Source organism: Neodiprion virginianus, chromosome 4 (assembly GCF_021901495.1).
Source record: "Neodiprion virginianus isolate iyNeoVirg1 chromosome 4, iyNeoVirg1.1, whole genome shotgun sequence".
Taxonomy (NCBI): domain Eukaryota; kingdom Metazoa; phylum Arthropoda; class Insecta; order Hymenoptera; family Diprionidae; genus Neodiprion; species Neodiprion virginianus.
In genome coordinates this window covers 37,758,088-37,781,324 of record NC_060880.1, presented here as the reverse complement: position 1 = coordinate 37,781,324, position 23,237 = coordinate 37,758,088, and the positions used below count along the sequence as shown (strand labels likewise).

At 35.3% G+C, this 23,237-nt stretch overlaps 3 protein-coding genes and 1 long non-coding RNA gene across 6 annotated transcripts in view; 1 reads left to right on the top strand and 3 right to left on the bottom strand.

The window, feature by feature from the left end:
- The window catches only part of LOC124304017 (uncharacterized), a 234,903-nt gene that overhangs the window by 118,338 nt on the left and 93,328 nt on the right, over nucleotides 1-23,237 (bottom strand). The gene's annotated exons all lie outside the window — the stretch shown is intronic.
- LOC124303965 (nardilysin-like) lies at nucleotides 219-6,291 on the bottom strand. Its single transcript, XM_046761853.1, has 14 exons — nucleotides 5,698-6,291; nucleotides 5,432-5,532; nucleotides 5,050-5,189; nucleotides 4,769-4,882; nucleotides 4,244-4,439; nucleotides 3,837-4,042; nucleotides 3,576-3,746; nucleotides 3,159-3,502; nucleotides 2,510-3,010; nucleotides 2,289-2,439; nucleotides 2,037-2,170; nucleotides 1,485-1,863; nucleotides 790-1,357; nucleotides 219-586 (listed from the first exon to the last, which is right to left on the bottom strand). Exons 1-14 carry the CDS (start codon nucleotides 6,033-6,035, stop codon nucleotides 423-425), a joined length of 3,507 nt encoding a protein of 1,168 aa, XP_046617809.1. The 5' UTR covers nucleotides 6,036-6,291; the 3' UTR covers nucleotides 219-422.
- LOC124303994 (regucalcin-like) lies at nucleotides 9,081-12,156 on the top strand. Of its 2 annotated transcripts, XM_046761899.1 has the most exons (6): nucleotides 9,081-9,196; nucleotides 10,523-10,716; nucleotides 10,816-11,025; nucleotides 11,216-11,431; nucleotides 11,487-11,599; nucleotides 11,741-12,156. In XM_046761899.1, the coding sequence occupies exons 1-6, from the start codon at nucleotides 9,120-9,122 to the stop codon at nucleotides 11,984-11,986; spliced, it is 1,056 nt and encodes a 351-aa protein (XP_046617855.1). In that variant the 5' UTR covers nucleotides 9,081-9,119; the 3' UTR covers nucleotides 11,987-12,156. The 2 variants fall into 2 exon arrangements, with proteins under 2 accessions (XP_046617855.1, XP_046617856.1); XM_046761900.1 differs by lacking the exon at nucleotides 10,523-10,716 and having other exon boundaries at nucleotides 9,175-9,196.
- The window catches only part of LOC124303960 (calcineurin-binding protein cabin-1-like), an 11,459-nt gene continuing 150 nt past the window's right edge, over nucleotides 11,929-23,237 (bottom strand). Inside the window, exons 2-19 of one of the 2 annotated variants that reach the window (XM_046761846.1) lie at nucleotides 21,510-23,152; nucleotides 21,140-21,304; nucleotides 20,835-21,026; nucleotides 20,501-20,644; nucleotides 20,249-20,429; nucleotides 20,001-20,125; nucleotides 19,511-19,703; nucleotides 19,206-19,359; nucleotides 18,968-19,115; nucleotides 18,124-18,894; nucleotides 17,630-17,996; nucleotides 16,618-17,514; nucleotides 16,110-16,377; nucleotides 15,734-15,984; nucleotides 15,507-15,670; nucleotides 15,127-15,391; nucleotides 14,913-15,050; nucleotides 11,929-14,800 (exon numbers count right to left, since the gene is read on the bottom strand). In XM_046761846.1, coding sequence (XP_046617802.1) covers nucleotides 13,034-14,800; nucleotides 14,913-15,050; nucleotides 15,127-15,391; nucleotides 15,507-15,670; nucleotides 15,734-15,984; nucleotides 16,110-16,377; nucleotides 16,618-17,514; nucleotides 17,630-17,996; nucleotides 18,124-18,894; nucleotides 18,968-19,115; nucleotides 19,206-19,359; nucleotides 19,511-19,703; nucleotides 20,001-20,125; nucleotides 20,249-20,429; nucleotides 20,501-20,644; nucleotides 20,835-21,026; nucleotides 21,140-21,304; nucleotides 21,510-23,152 — 7,833 coding nt within the window. In that variant the 3' untranslated portion in view covers nucleotides 11,929-13,033. The remainder of the gene's footprint in view (nucleotides 14,801-14,912; nucleotides 15,051-15,126; nucleotides 15,392-15,506; nucleotides 15,671-15,733; nucleotides 15,985-16,109; nucleotides 16,378-16,617; nucleotides 17,515-17,629; nucleotides 17,997-18,123; nucleotides 18,895-18,967; nucleotides 19,116-19,205; nucleotides 19,360-19,510; nucleotides 19,704-20,000; nucleotides 20,126-20,248; nucleotides 20,430-20,500; nucleotides 20,645-20,834; nucleotides 21,027-21,139; nucleotides 21,305-21,509; nucleotides 23,153-23,237) is intronic. The other variant, XM_046761847.1, reaches the window with a different exon arrangement.

Sequence of the window (23,237 nt, the reverse complement as noted above, 5' to 3'; positions counted from 1 at the left end):
TCAGATAGGAATATAAAGCGTATAAATGAGTCACGATGTCACTGCGTGCGTAAGGGCGCATTAACGACATCCAGAGAGCCTTCAAATAATTAACATCAACGATATAAAAGGAGAGCAGTAAGTATCTCTGAGCAGTAAGTCCCTGGAGAGGACCTTGCTTGGAGTTTTGCGCCATAACTTCTTTTTTTTGTTTTATATTACATTAAAATACACAAATGTCTGAGCCGCATTACAGATTATTATTTAGAATGAATTCTTTTCGTAATTTACATAAATTATTACGAATCGGATAGCAGCAGTCGTTAACAAACAATGATTCTATTTTTTGTATGAATTGTTTTCTTTTCTACCAACATTCAATTCATGGGAAAAATTTCCTCACATTTTTACAATATTATTTCCCCGGAATAAATAGCCTATCGTTATTTGGCATTGCAATTGGCTGGATATACGTGAAGATTTTTCTTGTAGCCCACAATGTCTGTAATATAATACTCAGGTGGTTTGATCGTCTTGTCATTTGTTAGGTTTGTCAAAAACTCCAACGGGAATTTAGAATCACTTTTATTCTCCACAAAAGAATCACCTGCAAAAAGAACTACGTATTACTACAAACATTTTTTAAATTTTCCCACGATATTGCAGGGATTTAAATTGTACTCTCTCTACTTGCAAAAGTATTTAGAAAAATAAAGGCATTCATTGTACATGTTAATCAATAAACTACGAACTGAAAATTCACTACTAAAAAAACCGGTGGGTAAATTACTACTAAAGTGATATACTCACGTGATTTGGCGATACCATTCTTGGATGTCCCATTCATTCGCTTATTTTCTTCAGCATTCCTCACTACCTCAATTTGTTCACCAGACTCATTTTCAATTTCTTTCTTCTCTCGTGGGTTACCAACAACTTGAACGCTCAATTTTCTAAGATTATTTCCACCTAATACGTGATTTTCCATCCATTTTCTAAGCTCGACAATTTTTGTGCTGTTAACTGCACTGATTTCTTTATCCTGTCTGTCAAACATGTAATCTCTAGACGTAATTTCAGCCCAATTTCGATTAACTTCTTCTTTTAAATGAAGGTCTACACATTGCTTTAGTTTCACTAAAGCAACTTTAATATTGTTTAGTTCTTTTTCAGACATCTTGTTTAAGACTTTCAAGAACGATTTGATAAATGTTTCTATCCTTTCGTCTACGTGCTCGGTGGTAAATTTGTCGGCTTGCGTGCAAACGGTGATAGAATAACCGAGAATACCGAACGTATCGCGCATGAGGCAAAAAACATTGTAGCCCAATTGCTCTTGCGTTCGAAGCTGATTAAAGAGAGGCTCTTCCATTAACATCTGAATAAAATAGATTGAAAAAAAAAATTTAAGTTTCGTGTGGAGTTGAATGAATTATTTCAGTTATTATAGCTGTTATTAGTCAATTAATTTTCATGTAATTTAATATTTTAGAATTCACACTTACTATTAGTAATTCAATAATGACTGAAATCTTGGTAGACCCGATTCCAGATTGGTAATAATTAGTTACCACTGAGTTTGTATCAGTCGTGTTAAAATTTTTCACCCTACAACACCGGACTCCAAGAGGTATTTGAGCTACTCTCAGTTGAGGCATAGTGTCTGGCGATAATGATTGACATTGTAGAATCTCAAGACAATTGCGCGTGTGGTTAATGACATCTTCATCCGTAATGTTTCCTTGTACAAGACATTGTATATAAATGTTGCGAGTAAATTCCTTGGCAAATGTTTGGAATTGTTGAAATTCAATACCAGAAACTGCCGCATGTCTGTCTACAGCTGCCCAATGTACGAGCATCAAAATAGACAGCCTCACATCTCTAGAAAAAATTAATACGTTACGCAACCAAAGGGATATTCATTAACTGTTGTAAATTATATGGTATTGATTTTTTCAAGTTCTAAAATAAATGTTAAGTCAAATTTAACCAGAACTTCAAAGATAAAACTACAAATCACATTTTATGCAGATAGTATCGTATATATCTCTTACTTTACAAGTTTCCCAGGCTTCAAAAACGTATTGTAGTAGACCTTTAGCTGCTCAGCTTTCATAACATCAAACATACTTTGTGTTGCTAAATTTGGGCAGTCAGCTATGTACTTTGTTATTGTAGCAAGTAGGAGCTAGGAACGAGTGAATAATTAGTTAGATAAGGTTTGTTCATAATGAATGTGGATAATTTATTAATAAGACAATTTATTCGTAGGAAACGTAGAAACTCGATTTTAATCAAACTCTTACCGGCAATTTTTGATTGAATCCGTTTACTTTGACAATAATACCCTTGTCGCCTGTATAAATTAAATAATTAAGTTCAGCAGCATTTGCAGGATAAAGTTCTTCGACCAGTAATTGTTTCAATATCGTGACTAATAAGTCCATCAACGCCGCACTGAAGTAAAAAATGATCTTTACGTTTCTAGAAAGAATTAAATGTAATATACAAAGTGAAAGAGACTCACTTTTCAGGAGAAGTTAATGCCAATGGTGATATAAAGTAATAATACATATAGCATTCTGGAATTTTGAACTTTGGATCTGGTCTAAACCAAACTTCAGACATAGGATCACTGTGTATTTTTGTTGGATACTTGGGTACATCTTCTGGCAATGGAACTAAGGTAAAATCGTCTGTAAGGAATATATTGGGTTCAGGTAAATGGAATTCTGGTAACGGCTCAATAGTTTTCCAGTGCTCAATCCAGTCATTTGGTATCTCTGTATCTGTATATTTCGTGTTGAACCATGGTTCCACTTTATCAAAGTCAGAGTCATTGAACTTCTTATCAAACAGTACTATATTCACATTGTCTGGAGTTAAAGCATCCATACAAGCTTTAATACCCTCTGGATTGTATTCAAAGTACAAGTCACTGCCGGTTATATAATCAGTTGATGCATATAAACGCATACTTTCTGATAAATTCTCAACGTAATCTACGGCAGATATTTCGTCTGTGAATCTGAAATATGATAAAATTTAATTTATTCAATTATATCAAGTAACTCAAAGACATCCAGCAATGCTAGCAGTATGTTATCTAAAGGAGAAAATTTACTAATAACTTTATTTAGCTTCAGAAGTCAGAGGATTCAGAGCATATTGATTACCTGAAACTATTTTCTTCAGTCTGATGAATTTCATCGTAAATCCGCTTCTGTGGTCCAGATTTACACATCAACTTAATATACGAAAATACGGCATCCAAAACCTCCTTTAAGTGCTTATGCCCATCCTCCGTCAGCACCAACGATAAACTAAACAAAGCATACAAGGAAGTATGCTCAAACGCACTCTCTCCGTTGCCGCTGAAAATATCCAGGCACCACATTTTCTTGCGCAAGTAGCTTATTAAAGATCCTTTTCCCTCGTGACCGATAATCCAGGAAACATACTGGTGAGGTTTGCTCTTGTACAAATGATGCAAAGAAGGCAAAGCCCATGTTAGCTCTACCTGGAAATTCCCCAGAAACGAATTTTGTTTAAAAATGACTGGCTAAGAGTCGTAGATCAGATGGTTAAATTACCTGACAGACATCTTTAACTGGTTTAATTTTATATATCCTTTTGAAGTCAGGCGTTTCAAATGATTGGGTTCCCTTGAATCTGCTGAAATCTTCGGGTGGTAAGTTATTATTTGGTACAGTTGAAAAGCAATCCTTTACGTATTGTTCTAATGTATCCAGAGGTAACCTGGCCTGTTAAAAATAAATATTTTGTTTGTTCCTTTGGTACAATTTCACATAAATCCTAAGAGGAACTAGATAAATGAAAAATTGTATATTCACTTGTAAGGCCAAAGTCATTCTATGAGCACTGTAATGTCTCTCTCTGAATTTGTGAAGTTCTTCGTACAATTTGTCGTCCACGACATTATCCCTTAAGGTAATTAGATTTCCCCAAGCAAATTTAGACGCTGGATGACCGGGTTGGGCCAAACTACAAAATAGTTGCTCCTTTCGGTAAAAATCAGATGGTAGGGCCATTTGGAATTCTAAAGTATTAAATCAAGGTGTTATATAGTTACTTCTATATTCAGAGGGCTTTACTGCAGACTGGATATTAAAAAAAAAATTACAAAATGGTAGAGGCCATTACCATAACTTTGACAAGAGAATTATTATACGATAAATGACATCACATTCATAGACGTTTTCAGCAAATTTTAGAACAGGAATAGGTATGTAGGACGAACCACTTTCAATCGCTTCACGTTCACGGGTAATGGCATCTCTTTTCATCAGAGGGCTTATGAAAAATTGAGCAAAGCGATCTAACGCGGAAAATAATTGTTTTTCTTGAATTTCAAAGTAAAATGTTGTCTCCTCGTATCCAGTTGAAGCGTTATCAGACCCACCATGTTTCGAAACAAAAGAACTGAAATCATTTTCCTGAAATCAAATATAATATTGCATTCATTACTTTATCCATAAGGTTCAAGATCTGAGATTGTTGATGAGACAAATAGCAGATATTTAAATATAACCCATATGATTATCTGTGATCGCCTCATAGGTCGTTATAGTGTACAAAGTAAGAGACTCTAGCATAAGTGATCAGGGCATCATAAGTCGGAACCGTGTGTAGTATTTGTTGTGCAATAAATTCACGGTAACTGCCATGTTCGGTTCAACTGAAGACAGATGAAAATACAGATCCGTATATAAAGTTCCACATGAAGCCTTTGCACGAAATGAGCTCGTATGATATATTAACATACCTGAGGATACTTTTCAGAGCCCATGAACACCATGTGTTCCAAAAAATGTGCCATACCCGGTATTTCAGAGGGATCGCTAAAACTACCAACTCCAACACACAAGCCACAGGCTGCCTGAAATAAAAAATTTCGTTGATAGGTAATATTTGACTTAAAAAAATTCAACGCTATTAGAATAATTCATCCTAAGTTTACATGTATGTATTTTCAAACCTGGCACGGCACTAGACACAGATGACTTCAGATTTGGGTTAACAAGATCGAAATAACTAAATATGTACCATTTTCTCTTCTCTTCTTGGACGTTTATTCCCATGAGAATCAATATCTCCATCGCTCACATCACTCGCAGCATCGTTATCCTCCTCTTCTTCGTCAGATTCAGATCCACTTTCTTCAGACCCACTTTCTTCTTCATCAGCTATGATTAAAATGCAATTGTTAGTGGAACTCCAAATCGAAAGTTGAATATATTAAATCATAACAGAGTATGTTTTCAAATTTGTATTAGTAACGAAATTGTTATAAAAATCCTTTTTCTATGAGATGACTTGTATATGCACTATGTTATAAATTTATTTAAATGAAAACAACGATTTGTTTTATGAACATGGGTTTTCCAAAATTCTAAATACTCTGTCGACTCATGCTAACAAGACTAACTATAATCATCGTCGTCGTCATCATCGTCAACCTGATCAGCAGAGATGGATCTAACATCAGATATGAGCAGCGCTGTCAATCCATTTGGCAGTTTGATAACTCTACAACATGTAATGAATATAAATCAGGGACCGATTACGAGCATGAATAGTTGAAATATGAATTTCACATTGGATCCAGGTCAGTATAAAATCAAATAAAAACAGTAACTACAAAACATCTGATTCAGGAAAGTGCCAGATTAGGTTACATCTCGGTGCGAATACCTGTAGTCCTTTTTGTCATTTTCAGACTTGACTGGTGTGTCGAGGTACTCGCAAGTGGTAGAATTTTTCTGAATACATTTTTCCAGTTCAGCCATATTTAGGGATTCGACGGGATGAGGCTTATTCTGAGGCTTGTCAGCCTGAAGGGGGTTTGGATCTTCCGTGATGCAGACAGGCTTTGGCATATTAACTGAATCGTAATTTAGTCTGAACTTTTTCTTGGGTGAATTCGACTGCTTGTGAGAAAGCCGCTTTGGCATTATTTGACTAACAAAGATTGTTTTATTTATGCATCTGTTTAAAATTTTGAACAGGCTTATTTTTGAAGATACCACCATATGACATGTGGCGGATGATGGCAGACGAGTGTAGGGCAGCCCCGTGACACTCACCACTGCTCGTATACTAAAAAATTGTACGCGTCTTGTCCCCGTTTTTTGGTTCCTCTACGTGGCGCTAGTAGACTTCTGACACGCTCGCTGCCCTCGCTGACAGCGCGCAAGCTCGTCAGGTAACTACTAGCGCCACTAGTGGTGGAAATTGGCGGCAGAATCGAAGGACATTTTGCGAACCACTTTTAGCAGCGTGTGTCAGGGGGCTGGTGTAGGGATGGCAAAGTCAACTCTGAATTTAGTCGAAAATCAACTTTGGAAATAGTCGATTATTGTGATTTGATCCTTCTCGCTTCAAGTCGATCAACATCGAAGTATTTTTCAACCAAATTTAATATCTGGAGGTTTCTCTCTGTATCTGGGCTGTATCTGGATGGTGAAGCTGGTAAGTAGTATGTAAAAGACTGTGCACGGTCTGTGCAAATATGTACGACAGATTTATATTGCATATTTACACAGATTTATATTTTATAGGAATCTGTGGTGTGCACAAAGTTGAAACCGTCATAATTAGAGAGAGAGAAAGAGAGAATAGAATAGAATAGAGAGAGAGAGGGAACAGTATAAGCTGGAGCTGGTAACAATGGCTACTAAGTCATTTAAATCAGTAAAAACTATCCAATTAATCGGTTATTTCGTATTTTTTTTTTTGAAACGGTGCATATCAAACCAAAATTTCATAAATTTCAGTATGTAGTCTTAATAGCGGAAAAGTTCTGTGTTAATTTATAGTTTCGTTCAAAATATGTTGCAATTTCGGGTGAAAATATTCATTTATCTTTCGCTTATTAAATCAAATAGGATAAGTAAGTAGGACAATGATAATAATTTATACTTCAATCACATAAATTGATATTGCATTGCGTCGTTCATGGGAGTAAAAAACAAAACCGATTGTGAATCAAGATAATGGAGTCAGTCGATTAACCGAGTTTGAAAATAATCGATTATACTCGATTGATCGTGAAAAAATAATCGATTTAATCGAAATCGATTATTTTTTATCATTCTCAACTCCCCACTCTTTTGATCGTGTATCTAAATGCCAGTAAGGCGAATGAATCAAAATGAATGACGGTTGTTTAGCGCATCTGGCTCGTTATTACTGCCCTTTATATTTCTGAATGGCAAATTTATTGCAAATATACTATAAGGCTTATAAAATGCTGCAGCATATTATTTTATGAAATTGTTTTTATCTCAATTTTAGTCGCCCGGGTTTCCTACAGATAAAATTAACTTTCCGGAAATATTTTTGTATTCGCAATCATGCTCACGAGGTTAACTGTCATTGCTGAAAAACTGCATTCATAAGAACACGCCGCTCTCTTTCCTGCATACGTAATACACGCAAAATCACTACTGCCCGAAGTACCGGTTATGTTTTGCGGGTTGCGCTTGCTCAGGTAGACCGCAAGCAGTGATCTATAAAAACGAGCATTTAAAAATTACGTTCAGAGTTACAATGCCGATTATATTATTCGATCTTTTTATGAAATACACTCTAGATCTAAAAAAATTCAATTTCACAAATTTCAAAAGTCGAACTTTCTTCGTACTTAATTCATTATTTTTCTATCAAATGCTTACAGTACCTTTAATTTTTCATATGCTTAAGAGACCTCGTATGAATTTTTTGCTGAAATAAAAGTAACATATTGATACGAAAAATTGATAGAAATAATATTTCACCCGAATATCAGAGTATCTGCTAAACAAATTATTAGGTCAAAATAAATATAAGGATTTATCATAAATGAGACAGAATATGGACAAGTAATAAATAAAGATTTACCTTTGATAAAATGCAAGCAGCAGTGCGTATATTTAAATTAATACTGTTTTTTTGCACTCGTTGCCCCTTATTCGAGGTTTTATCTCTGAGTATTTGTGATGGCGGGATGACGAATTATAAATAGTGATTCTTATATAATTTGGCAATTTTAAATTTGCTTTTCGCTCTAGTGAGTCGATTAGTGAAATATATAATCATAGGAATCAGGAAGTTAACGATTATAAAATTTTTATTACTATTGCTCAATATATTCGATGATATCCAATTGAATTGAACAGTGATACATTACACTGCATTATTATATAATTTTTGTCAAGATGTTATTAACGGATAGAGTTTAAATGTAGAATTATAATAATATATCATGTGCGTAATCGTATAAGGACGTATGCGCCAAAAAGGCGTACGCGTCGATAAATGAGCGAATACTTTTTTTTACTGCATTCGCTACTACCACTCAAAACACATACCTACACTAAAGTAAGTCGAAAAAATAAATAAATGTAGAAGACCTTATGTTTGGTGGATACGCCCTTTCAGCACCAAAATATATTTTCATTTATCGCATTTATGAATGGTACATCGCACGGCCATTTTTGTTTCTTTTAACCTTCGAATCATAAAAATTTATCGATTTCGAGGAAAAAATTATAATTTCTCATTTTCTCGAATTATATTTTCTCAAAAAATGATATCGAACGTAACTGCGTAAGGTCATATGTCGGCACATCCGACCTTCTACCGTTAGTTGATCCATTTTTCAATTTCAACGTTTTTAAACGTATTCACATGTTTTTCGCGTATATAAAAAGGGAAAAAGCCCTATACCTTTACGCGTGATAAATGGTCGTATATTTTAAATTGCATGATAAAATACATGAGCATTTCGGTCCTAACGCTATGTGATTTATCATAAAATAATTCTCAGTAGAGAACAGTTTATAAATATCATCATGTGTTCATAATATTTTTCAAAGGGTATGAAAATGTTCGCAAGCTTCGTTGTACTATTCAATACTTGTAAAATTTTATATTAAAATTATTATTATTAATAGCTTGTTGGTAATGCGTCTTGTTGCTGTGTCAATCGAATACTGATCAAAGAATTACCAGATGCGGCCTATTTTTAAGTGTGAAAATTGAAATAGCTCTGGGGAATATAAAAGGCAAACGCGCGCTAGCTTGGCTTTAGTTGATTTTGAAGCGTATGCCGCTCTAGCCAATCACTTATAAAAATGCAATCTCACAGTACAGTGTTTATCTTCGGTATAATTCTTCTACCATTCGTTGCACTTGCCTCCCCAGATGAACTGTAAGTGAAAGTTGTTATAACTGCACATTTACTTTTCTAGTATTAAAGATAAAATAGATCTTTGTGTATTGTCTGGGGATAATCGCGCTGATCAAGCATTCAATTTAATTTTAAATAACAGTTATCATACTGCTATATTTTAACGGGAATAATATAAAACTGGAATTTGTAGGGCCACGAATATTTATGACACAGTGTATAAATATTGAAGAGTGTTAATTAGACATTTCATTAGACTAATATTACGCTTCGAACGTATTAATTCAATACCTGAATACTAGCCCATCATTATATAAATTATTAAATGCATCCATGAATATTCATGATCTTATATACGCAAACAGTACACTTTTTTTTTTAATGCATATTAAAGCAATAGTGAAATATACCTGACGAACTCGTCAGTTTGGTAACGAAAATTTCGCAGGGTACTTTGATTATTGCAGAGTAAGATTGACATTTTGATCATTGTATAAAATCATTGAGCCTATGATGGTCACAGCATGATGATGAAATCAGTTCGAAATGTATGCTAATGTGTGCACGAAGGTCATGACCATGATGCGAAAACATTCTTGATACATTTCACCCGTGTATATCTTGTCCATAGGTTGAGCAGTCTAAATATATGTGATTCTTTTGCGTTTCATTGTTTGGTACTGTTCAAACTTCTGTTTAATTTACATGGTAGATGAAATGTAATTGTAATTTTATTATTTGGTGACTTGTTTTTTTTTTTTTTTTGCTTTAACTAGATGATCCCGTTCGAAGAGATGAACGTATGTGTAAATATTTAATATTCACACAATTTATGATTTATTGTAGGCGGGTGATTACTGAATGCCTATAATACTGAAATAATGTAGATACATATATTTAAGGCTTTTCTTATTTTAAGATTAATGTAAAAAATATCCGAGACATAATCGTAATTTGTATTAAAAAAAAAAAAAAAAAAAATTGTGGCCAGACGTCACAGTTATATTTTAAAGCAATAAAGTAACAGTGTGGAAGGTAAACATATAGCTTACAGCAAAAATAAGGCAACGTACGAAAACCGGTAACCATGCAATTGTATGTATGACCGTACGTGAATAAGCATACTGGCATTTTCTGGCAATCCAGGGATAAATTTTGCTATGTAGGTGAAATAAAATGAATTTTTATAAATTTTTGAGGCAAACACTTTCACTTGACCGTAAATTTTAGAGAACCATGATGTGGTAAGTATGTTGCAACGCATAAAGCATACAACGCAACTGATATTTCGGAAACCATCAAACTTTCAGTAACTAAACATAAATACGTTTACAATTCCATGCATAGATCAAATCCAAGGGATCAAGAATGCGTTCAAATTTCAAAAGTAGTTACAGTGGAACAGGTCACTGAACCAGTACAGCATGCAGAAGGGCCTCACTGGAGTTATCAATCCCAAACATTGATCTTTGTTGATATTCATGCACAGAGGATTTATCACTTGAACACAGTAACAGGAAAATTGACATTTGCTTATATAGGTATTTTTGATTAATCTTTTATGCATTCTCCCGCCTACAAGGTCCGGCTTGATAAATCCACTAATTTCTATCATTTTTATGTTGTTATTTTTTATCCAGCCAATGGTCCAGTCGGATTTGCAATTCCCGTTGAATCTTCGCCGGACCAATTCATAGCAGGATCTGGAACGGATCTTGTGCTTGTTACATGGGATTCTGAAACTAATTCATCCAATCCTGAAATTGAACTTTTGTTCACCGTCGATCGTGATCGCAATGGAACTCGTTTCAATGATGCAAAATGCGACTCACATGGCCGCCTATGGGCTGGTGACTATACATACAATATATAAACAACAATATATCATGCAATATATAATCAACGCATTCATTTTGGAGAATTAATTCTCTTTCAAAGAACACCCATAAGGACTTATTCGTTACTACGTATCCAAAATCTTCACACCATTTCCTGGAATCAATAGTTTTTAAGGATTCAATTTCTTCTTTTCATAAAAAGGAACTATGGGACTAGAAAGTTCAGCTGGTGATATTGTGCTTCATCAAGCATCGTTGTATCGGATAACGTCTGATTTAGTTCCTGAGAGAGTCATCGTACCAGTGAGCCTCAGTAATGGTCTAACATGGAACCATGGAAACAACAAATTTTATTACATTGATACTCCAACGCATCAAATTGCTGCTTATGACTTCGATGCTAATATAGGAAACATTTGTAAGTAATTAAGACATTTCGGTTGATGCGATAATGAGTGAAATATCTTTTTCAGCAAACAAACGGATCGCATTTGATCTAGAAAAACATAACATCGGTGGTCATCCTGATGGTATGACCATCGATACTAACGACAATCTGTGGATAGCAGTATACGGTGGAAGACATGTAAGTAGATATTGTAGCAAAATAAAATATGTACACTATAACAATACAAAGTCCATAAACAATACAAAACAGTGGATACTATATTAATGTAGACATAATCTGTATTCACCTTCAATTTAACTTTCAATTGTGTATGTATAGATACTTAACATCGATCCAGTCGAAGGTAGATTGCTTCGAGCCATTGAAATTCCAGCTGACAAAGTGACAAGTCTAATGTTTGGTAGTCCTTCGATGGATATCTTATATGTGACGACTTCTCGGTACGGCATGACAGATGCTGAAATTACAACTCAGCCGAGGGCTGGCTGTGTTTTTGCAGTAAAAGGCTTGGGAGTCAAGGGTTACCCAGCAAACACATTCACCCGAAATGGAACAAGTTCTTAAATTAATAATTAACACATTACTGACCATAGCATATATTACTCTCGTGAAAGTTCCGCAGAGGTGATATTTTTTATACAACAGGTAACTGTGACAATATACATGTATGTACATACATCTATCCTATGGATCTGTTAATTTATTTCAATTTTCTGTAAGGCAGATTTGTATTCCAAAACACTGATTGTTTTTGTATACTTTCATATTTCTATGGTAGAAAGGTAATAGCTGCACGAGGATCAACAAAAAGTTCAAGAAATTTTCAATTTATAAAGTAATTGGAATATAATGTATGAGTATGTTATGGATGTAATAATAAGCGATTCGCTCTAAGGCGTCTTTTTTACCTTCATTTAATATCAAATAAAATATAATTTAATTCATAATAATTAAGATACAAATTTTTTTATTTCACCTACACTTTAAACGCAGGAGAATATTATTATCACATTTAAAAAGTTTCTGCTCTCTCACAATCAAGATATGCTCTTTAAGGAGCACGATATATGCATGTAGTTTTATAAAAATTTTATCTATATTCTTACAATCAGATTATTCATTTAAACACATTCATTCGCGGATAATTGAGACTTTGTTTGCGAAGGAAGTTATACTCTTTTGAGAAATATGAGATTAGTTAATTGTGGGAGTTCCTATACTTAGAAGCCTTGAGCATTAGTTAATAACATAGATGTACCGATGAAAGACGGTATAAGTATTCATTTGCAATTCATAATTAGCTTTAGAAATTTACTGAAACATAATAACATATAATACGTATATACTAATATAAACAGAAAAAAAATACACTAAGGTTGATTAGCTCTCTCGAATGAAGCGTCAAATTATAAAAACATGAGTTCGTGATTACTTCGATAGTCAATTTGTGAAAATATAATGGCGCAATTCCGCCTGATTCAACTAATTGTGGTAGCGTCCAAAAGTGACCTGATTGATAATGTAAAACACAATGCAGCTTACTCTATTATCGTACTTTACTAGTTGGCAGTTATTTTTCATATGATAATAATTAATAAAAAAAATATTATTCTAATCATCCAAAGTGATTATTTCAACACCGTCTTTTTTCAACTTTTCTGATTTTTTCAAAGTACTACTAGATGTAGTCATGGGTTTTCCTCTACTGAGTTCGTATACAGACATGTTATCAGTAACGGGGGGCCTGAGTGGGTCGGAAGCGATGATTTTTTGTTGAGTAACACTAAGCGACGATGGTAGTCCTATTGGGAAATCCATACCGGGCTTGGGTTGGCTTTTGTGCTGCGGAATTATTTCCAAATGGGAATGTTGTTGGAGTTGCGACAGTACGGACATCGCTTCTACGGATTGCGATTGACAGATGGGGTTGGAGAGAGTACTAGCTACGTCTGTTACTGCTGATTTTGATTTATTAGATGTTTTTCTGTACCCAGTTCCCTTTGAGCTCGACCCCTTTGATCCGGATAGTGGAGGCAGTTGGCTAAGTGAAATGCCACTCAATTCTGCAGAAAGATAAGGCGCTTGAGACATAGACGAGATGTTGGGTATACTGTTTATCAAATTTTGGTAGCTGCTAGGAATTGCTGGAAGCTTTTTTGCTGTTTTCTGCTTTTTGGGTGGACAGACTATGTTTGCTGATAGGTGGGCCTGTTGATGTTGTTTCTTAGATAATAATTTATGCTGCAAGGACGTGCCAGAACCCTGAGACGGCAAGTTCATCTGAATCAGAGGTTTCATTGCCATGGATGAGCTGATTCCAGAATGTGCAGCCTGGGGTAGAGAGGACGGACTTGTAGAGCTGGCACTCTTTAAAACCGGTGAATGCGACAATGAACTTTTGTGCGCAGGTTGAGGCTCGGTCAGGGTTTTGGAAACTCGAATTTGCGGAGCGCTCATTTGCTTTGGTGGTAAGGATTTAACTTGCTGAATTACCGAAGGTTTTAATAGCGACACTTGTGTTGCTGTTTTGGGTGGCTGGACAATTTGAGACTTGGAAGTATGAACTGACAATGTATCGTTGCTGGAGCTGCTTTTAGAGGATTTAGTGGAAGATTTGTGAGTGGATGAAGTATTAACAGGAGTTATTGAAATATTGGGCTTTTCCTTGGTCATTGTGGTCGTTGTGGTTGTTGTTGTTGCTTTTGGGGTGGCTTGATGATAAATGGGAGTAGTTCTGGATATAGACGATGTCGTATTACTCAAACTTAGATACTGTTGCATCGTAAGATTTCCCAAATTATTCAGATTGCCCAGATTGCCCAGGTTTCCCAGGTTTGCCAAACTCCCCAAGTGACCTACATGGCCCAAGCTACCTGCAGAATTAGCACTACTACTTGCGGTACTCATCGTTGTGACATTACTGATGTTTGGTACAGTACTTGAAATCGCATTCAAACCACTAGCCATACTAGTCATAGTGGATAAACTATTCTGATACTGTCTGATAACTTCTTGATACCCTCCGATTCCGCCTACTTGATTCAGATAATTCAAAGTAGCCAAAGTAGCAGGATCGATCATGTTACTACTCATGTTAGCTAGCATAGCAGTTAGAACATTCGTATCCATTAGAGGATTCATGAAATATGAACTCAGAAGCCCAGAGCTGCCATGTTGACCAAGGTAGTTGCCAAAACCGCTTTTCACACCGAATTGGTTAAACATGTTTGCATTTTGTTGCATCGTTTGGTGATATTTGTTGATGTTTGGTGGTCGTCCTCTTGGACGACCGGAACTACTTGATGAAGTTTTGTAAGGCTTACGACTCTGAGAATACTGCGTGAAAGTTGTCGTAACCGGCAGCTGAGTAATTGTGACCTATAATCAAGGAATGTAGTAATGGGTACAATAAGTTATAATTATTCACAATGACACTTTAAGTAGGTTTAAAATTTAGTAAAAAACATCATAGAACCAGAATTAAACTTACAGGAATTGGGCTAGCGATAGCAGCTGACGCAGCTTGTGCATTGACAGTCGGAGCACTAATGGGCACTGCAGTTTTATTCAAAGCTATTTGTTGTTGACACCATTTAGTTGCTGTGTCCAGAACATTTCCTTCAAGATTCTAGAAAAAATAGGTTTTTTTTATTAATGCTCTGTTTCTAATTTGTGAATTTTTTGCAAATTGAATAAAATCTCACCCTATTTCCAATGTATGATTTATAAGTATCCGACAAGAGATCGGCAACATTCTTCACATCCATATTCGTGAAATGTTTCTGTACACATTGATATGTTTTGTAAACATCAAGAAGAACTTGTATTCTAGAATTGTTTTTCCACGAGGATGTGGTTTCGGCACCAGTAGGAGGACCCATTGTTGAAACTCTTGTGCGTAGTGATTGTAAGCATAACGTCATTGCTTGATCAGAAAGTTGTTCTCTTTCAGAGTCTCTTAAATATTTCCTGAAAATGTTTACACGTTATTTTATTAATTTTACGTAACTTAGAAACATGTCTCAATGGCTTAAAAATAAAACAATTATTATAATTAGATAATGCAATGAAAAGTATTTCATACTTATCATATTCAGGTTTTTTAGACAGCTGTGATCCCAGTTCCATAAGCATATCGCTGTCATTAGTTTCCTTCAGAACTTGCATAAGAAGCGTAATGCACTTGGACATGTGTGAAGCAAAGCTGCCACCTCTATCAACTTCCTCGACAGGAATTCGCCACACACCCTATACACATTATTTTCCGATTGAGAATTTGATTCTATAAAATTAATGGCAATATGTACTTACATTAAAAAAATTGGAACTTTTTCTTTCATAGAAAAGACCTTGGAATGATTTTCCTGGATAAAATTGGCAATTATATGTGCCCAACAGTAGATCTTTGCATTTTGTAATATCTTTAGTTTTATTATTAAAAAAGAAGTGCGAGAGACGATAAAAAGATTTGTAATGTTGTGGGAAACGCAGTATGCATTGCTCTAGACCTGCTAGGCAATAGGCCGTTAAAGTACCAACTTCTTCATCGGTTAAAAATTCTTCTGAAAAAGAAAGTGCTTATCAGTGAATGGAGGTTAGTCTATTCATTAATCACCTTGCACAACTTCTAAAAAATTAATATTATGTGTGAAGACTAATCGGACGGTACATGAGAAACATTTCTGACCTGTTTGTTCGATTGTTTTCTTTTTCTTTTCGGCATCACTGTCAGAGTCACTGTCACTGAGACTGGATGTATCACTATCAGAGCTATCGTCACTGCTGCTCGAATCATCGCTGCTGCTTGAACTTGAGTTATTAGTTTCAGTTGTAGTTGTCGTCTGAGTTGTAGTTGTACTTTCCTGCGATCCTCTGCGGCGCAAAGCCACATCATCTTTGATTACTTCAACCGGTAACTTTTTTTTCTCTTCTTGTCTCTGTTTGATTTCTTTGCCCTGTTAAGTAGGAAACATGGCTGAATTAGGTAATCGCAAAACTGTGTTACAATGTGACTGAGATTATCCAGCAGATGCCTCAAATATTTTTGTAACCCTACTACCAATATTAACATTATATAATACATCGAGGAATTGTTTGAAATAACTTTACAGTAATTGGAAATTGGTTTAATTGAAAAGAAAGATCAAAAATATGGATGCCGTGTGTTGAACTATTTGATTAAAGTAACTACATACTGAGGAATCTTCATTTTGTAGCCACCTTCCTTCAGATTTTCTAATATCTTCATCATCAGGAGATGATTGTTGGGTTTCTTCTTGGCTTATTTCCATTGCTTGTTTCATTAGTACATCCATCAAATCCTGAATATTTTCTTCCTTTACTACGTTATCAACCTGTTCTCCCATTGCCTTTGATGAGTCTGCAACATTGTCTTTGGATTCCTCAGTCTTTGCCTGTGTACAGTCTGTGTCAACTCTTTCCACAGCATTTAATTTATGCTTCTCAGATCTCAAGTCCTCATTTTCATCGCTAGATGTCAATGTGACGACGTCTTCCTCTGAAGTCTCTTGAGAATGAGTAATTTCGCAAACTTTTGTTATCAAGTCATCTATCAATGCAACCACGTCTTGCATTAATTGTAAATGCGAGATATTATTTAATTTTACTCGCTTTGTAGGATCGTTTGTGTCCTCTCTAGAGCGTTTCTTGGTTTGATCGTGCAGCTTACCAGCTTCTAATCTATCTTTGGATTTATCAATAATCTCAATTTCTTCGATACTATTCGAACATTGTTCTAATGTTGTGATGTGTCGAGGATACTCGATAATTTTCTTTGTATCCTTAGAAATAATTCTACTATCAGAATCTGACCCATCTTCTTCCCCTTTCTTAAGATTGCTTTTTGACTGATACCTCATGAAGGCACTATTTGCACAGTTCTTTAAATACTGTTGGAACAATAAACCCAGAGATTTTTTCAAAGGTTTTCCCTCATGCTGCTCAAGATATTTTAATATACTCGCGTGTATTCTATAATAAACTTCTAATGCTTCAACCGAAAGGTTGTGAGGGTTGCTGTAATTGATTTTTCGAGGGTAGCTTGCGTTGTTTTCATACAGAAATAAACTGGCCTAAAACAATGATACCCTGATATTAAAATAGATAATCAAAATAAAAGATAAAACGACTAGAATCACGTTCACTATAACCAATACTGTATCAATCAATTTATGTATTTTTACCAACCTTATGATAATTTTCTAAAAATACAGGAGGGTCTTCATTTTTCTTCTCGGCAATCTTTCCAAGGATATAGTAAGTCAACCATCTGTCGTCCTGTAATCCCGCAGTTTCATTCAACAGCCTATTTGCTGATAAGAAACAATGAGCAGCAAGTTCAAGCATCGTATCTTTCCTTGTTTCCAATATCTCAAACTTCTCCATACTCAACTTGTGAGCTTCTTGTTTAAGAACTCGAGAACAGAAGGAGTGAACCATGTACACAAAATTTCCATATTCGATCCAGGTAACCGAGTGTCCAGGAGTTAATTCACTAGCTCGCTGATAACTATATTGAGCAATTTTAGCTTTGTCCAAAAAGCTATTTTCATTCCTAATAACACATGCGAAAATCATCAGTTACGTCGAAAATATTGTACTCTTCAGAGTTTCTGAGTCCAACATGGTATATTAAAAATTTTTGTAACATATGAAGATAATTTCTTTAAAAGTATACTCACTTAAGGGTTTGGCAGCTATTTAATCTGATTTGTAGCTGCGTACCAGTAGCCATGGCGAGACCAGCCCATGAATTAAATCTTAGAGGATGTAGGCATAAGTCCAATAAATAGTATCGAATACCATGCGACCAATCGCTCGACTTGAAATAGTAGTCTCCCAGCAAATAATAGATCGAGGATATCTGATATGGCAAAGGTTTTGAGACAGTAGGCATTTTTTCTCTGTCTCTCCTTATATATGCCAACATGTCATCGGCTATTAAGGCTGGATCGCTCTCCGGTGGAACTAAGCGTGTTATTTTTTTGAAAAGGCTCTCCATTTCTGACGAAATTGACAGTACCTTGTAATCATCTATAGCAGGTAATACATCAAGTTTATAGAAATCGTATAACTGTTGAGCTGCTTCCCAGGTCAATTTCATTTGCGGCACTCCGTGCTCCTCCAAATATTTTGCTTTAGATTTATTGGTTTTACTCGGATAGGCATACAAGCAGTAGAGAACTTGCTCAACATATTTCCAAAGTTTATCTCTAATATGATTTAGTTGAGGCGTTTTTAACCGTGGTATTGTGACATTCATAACGAATAGCAATAGCTTTGCTTCGTTGATGCAACACCAAGAACGTCGTCCAAGAAATTCATGAGCCGTGAATAAGAGCATCAACGAAGCAGGAATGTCTTCTTCTTCGTCATCAGAGTCGGAGTTGTTAAAATCATGCGATTTATTTTTTTGCTGTACTATTGGCTTAGCCCGTTCTTTGTCTTCCTCACTAGTTTTATGTAAGAAAGCAATCAAGTCAATTATAAGTAAACAAAAAAAATCTACTACAATTTTTTACTTACTGTTGCAGAATATGATGCAACAGAATCCAGGGCAACACTGTTTCCAAAGGCATTTCAATAGCATTTTCCGGTACATCTAGTTGGTAGCAAACTATATGAACCAAATTTTGTACCAATCTCGTAAGACGCGAGGCAGGTAGATATCGTACTGTGAAAATCAATGAAAACAATATATTAAAATAAAATTTTTAGGGCTTAGATTTCAAATCATGAATTCAAACTTTCAACTTAGACTTACCTACAAAAGTACTGACTTCTGAAACACAAGCCTCGAGTCTTGTGAGACAATTTAATACAGCCGTTGTCCACTTTTTTTGTTCTATTTCATCGGTGGCATTTAAATAATTGCGCCATGCTTCATTCAGACATGCCTCTGACCAGATGTAACAATCCTGCAAACATAAACAGCTTAGCTGACAAATCTTAGCCAACAAAATAATAATAAATTAAAATATTATTCAGAACTGTCCAAGAGGTTTCAAATACAACTTGTTCAGAACTCAGAAGTTTGTTAAATAAACAATCATCACGTTATTTTCATACCTCATATTGTCCAAGCTGCCACAAGCTATTAAGTAGCATCGAAAGTTGCTCAGCTCGATCAATAACTTCATCATTATTTACCATTAGCTTGTTCTGTTGTTTCGCAAATTTGAATGTATCTTGCAAAATGCTAGCTAACTCGAAATACTTTTTCTCTTCATGCAAGTATTGAATCTCTCGAAGTTTTTTGCCTCTATGAAACAAATAAGTTGGTTAGGATATTATCAGCTATTAATGCGTTGAGAAAAAAAAGTTCAGTTCAAAGTCAAAAGAAAAGTCGTATATTGCAGGATGTCAATAAATTTATAACAAACGCATAAATTAATAACGAAAAACATAACGTTACTTGATAATAAATCATCAACAAAATAATAATTATTCTTTACTCGCCGTATTTGCTTAATAATATTGTAACAACTTATAGATAGTTTTATAGACGAACTGAAAATTAACAATACTTGAATTATAATATTTTGGGCACAACAATTACCTTTGTACTGAAATCAGCATTTTTTCAACAGATTTAACGCTTATATACGAATTATGTTTGCAGTTCGGAAGTTTCAGAAACATATTGTCACCTTTGCCTTGTAATTCCTTTAGATGACATAATAGCTGAAATTACAATAAACGGATAGAATATTATATTAAATTTGGTCGAGTTTGTCTATTAATTATGTGCTTAAATATCACCCCATGGTGCAACAAATCTCTCTACTAACAAATTCAGCATCTTACCGATTCTAAGCTTTCAATCACGATATCAGTGTCCCCTTGGCACAAAAATAAGTTAGCTTTTAACCAGAGGACTCTGAAGAAGAATAACACGTACTGCTCATTGAACAAATCATCTCGAACACTCGTGAATATTATTTGACCCAACTCCTCGGATGGCAGTCCAGTGCCCATTTTATCAACACTGCAACAAAAGTTGACTGATAAGTTTTTGTACCTCACAAAGTTACTATCGAGATAGATACAAAAACTTACGTTGAACTAGGCAAAATGCCTGGTTTATTATTCAGCCATCTATCTGTATGCAATTCTCCATACAAAAGTGTCATCTCGGCATCAAGTTTTAAAATATTATCGTCCGCATCGTCATTGAAGGGTGAAGGATGCGGAATGTGCTGCCTATCAATGTAAAACAAATAGGAGAGGCAATTTGAAATCATTTAAAAAATTTTAAGTAATATGCCTATTTACTATCTGACATTTTTTTCTATAATTGGACTATATCATTTTTAAAAATTTTTTTAAGACAACTCCGACATACTCTGAATACATGCAAGCTTTTTAATGTGCTTTTTAATAGTGCTCTTACCTGGTAAATACATATGTTTCCAAATATACTTCAGGCAATCCTTTGGGCCAGACATGATTCCATTTTGTGCACAAAAATTCAGTAAACTTGGCCATAATAATCATTAGATTACTTTTTTCGGTATGTTCAGCGATGAATGCTGCCACATCAGCTTTTTCCTTGTCCGTGCCAAAGTACAGCTCTTGATTCTCACTAAAAAGAAAATTGGTTGCTCACTGTCCGATCTCAGTTCAGAACTTTATTTTTGTGGATCATAAGCTCATGTTTTCCATATTATTGATTAACTTTAATAAAATAATATTTACTTAGATATAGGACTGCCAGGTTTTGAGCTCTCTGAACTCTTGGAACCTTCCGTAGTGTTGCTTCCATTTTCACGACATGCAAATAGTCTGTACAAATCCATTGTATCCATTGAATCCTCCATAGATTTCAGTGGATTTTCTTTTCTGAGGCGCACAGTGTCTGGTCTGCATATTCAAAGTTATATGTTAATCTCTTAAGTGATCGTAGTTTTGTTTGTCTTTTTTTTTTTTTTAAATATCAACATGCTGCGCTAAGGTCAATATTTCAAGAACTAGGTTAAATATAAGCTGCAACATGTTTATCAATTTGCTACTACTCCTTTACTTTGAACCGGTTAGAATCTTTAATAAAATAAATAAAAATACGTACAATAAAGTACTGGGGAATATTCTTTTGAGCGATTCTTCTAACTGAACATCATCTCGTTCCGCCTCGCGTCGATTTGAACTTCGAACTCGTGCCGACCTCCTCATACTTCCACTGCTCCAAGCCCATTGTTCCAAAAAACAAAGTGAACTTCTACGTCGCTTCTTTACTTTCCTACCTTCTTCTTTGTCGTCTGTTTTTTCGCTGGATTTATCTTCAGTTTTCGAAGGTTTGTCCAAAGATTTGTCTGTGGCTGCACCATCTGACTTATGACTTAGTTTCTCATCTAACTTTTCGTTGAGCGGTTCTTTTTCGCTCGACTTATCTTCCGAACTGACAACTTGCTCCCTGCATTTACTAGATGAGAATTTTTCTAAATCAGTCTCAGTCTCTGAGGTAATCTGATTCGACTTTTTATTAACAATTGGTTCTTCCAGTTGCAGGTCTTCTGGATCCAACATCTTTAAAGGATCTTCATCTTCTATTATTTGAATATCACTAGAAGATGATTTCCTTTCATCTTCCATATCGACTTCCATATCAGTATCAATGTTATCTTTAAGGTCAGAAGTCGGCGTATCATTTTTTCTGTCGAAATGATCAGCGTCGTTTTGGATATCATTTTCACTATCTAACGCTTGAACTTCATCTCCATCTTCGTCGACAAGCATAATGCTTTTATCTTCAAAAATTTGATTATGCGTTTCTTCGATCCTAACAAAATTTATGACGCTTTCAGTGTTTTGTTGTTTCTCAATCCCTCCAGGTTCAACATCGATGCAGTTTGCACCTGTGGCATTTCCATCATCTTTTCCTCTTGTGTCTGCCTGGTGTATATGGAGCTTAATGTGGCTGACAAAGTTATAATTATTGTCTGTAATGTGTGAATGCATGCTGATTAAGCTTTCTCCTAAATTGAGCCACGTCAACTCAGCAATGGGTTTGTTTAAGACCAAATCTGGAAGTGGCTTAAGGCAAAATTCTGGTCTACAAGCTTCAGACCATTTTTCAGCCAGGTCTCTAGCCTCTGCCAATAATTTAACTCCAACAACGCGATCATATTCTGTGTCTATTGACGGGTCCAATTCCCAATCGCTATTGTAAACCTTGTAGCATTCTTCAAAGCTAGGAATATCTTTGAAAATTTTATCTCTGAAGGCCAGTCCTTTAATGTAACTGGAATCCCTCTCCAAAGCCATTGAAATATATAAAAGGCAACTCATATAATCAGGAACTGCATACAAGACAGTTATTATGCTATCTAGACTTGGCCAATGATTAGGATTACATTTTAAACCATATTTAAAAGATGAACAGGCTAATTCAAGGTTGTAAGTCTTCGTAGCCAGAGTTCCCAGTTTGTACCAAAGCATCACATCTGTATCGTCGAGATTCGTAGCTTCCCAGTAATTGTCTATCGCGTCTTGATAATTTCCCATTTGTGCCTGTATCGCGCCGATGTTTTTAAAACAAGAATATTTGAGGGACAGCATTGGCCGTGGTCTGCCATCGGGAATCTCAGGCTTTTCAACTTGATCTAACAGTTCAGTGTCAAGAAGATCTTTCAGGAGCGTCAAGGCGTCTTCGTTCCTATTCTGTCGAAGTAGGTCCAAGGCTTTGTTGTACTCCGTGAGCGCGATTTGTTCCTGTCATTTTTATTATTTTGATAGGTTAGGTTAGGTTAGGTTACGTTTTAGAGGTTAAAATCAGATATAAACCAAATTATATGCT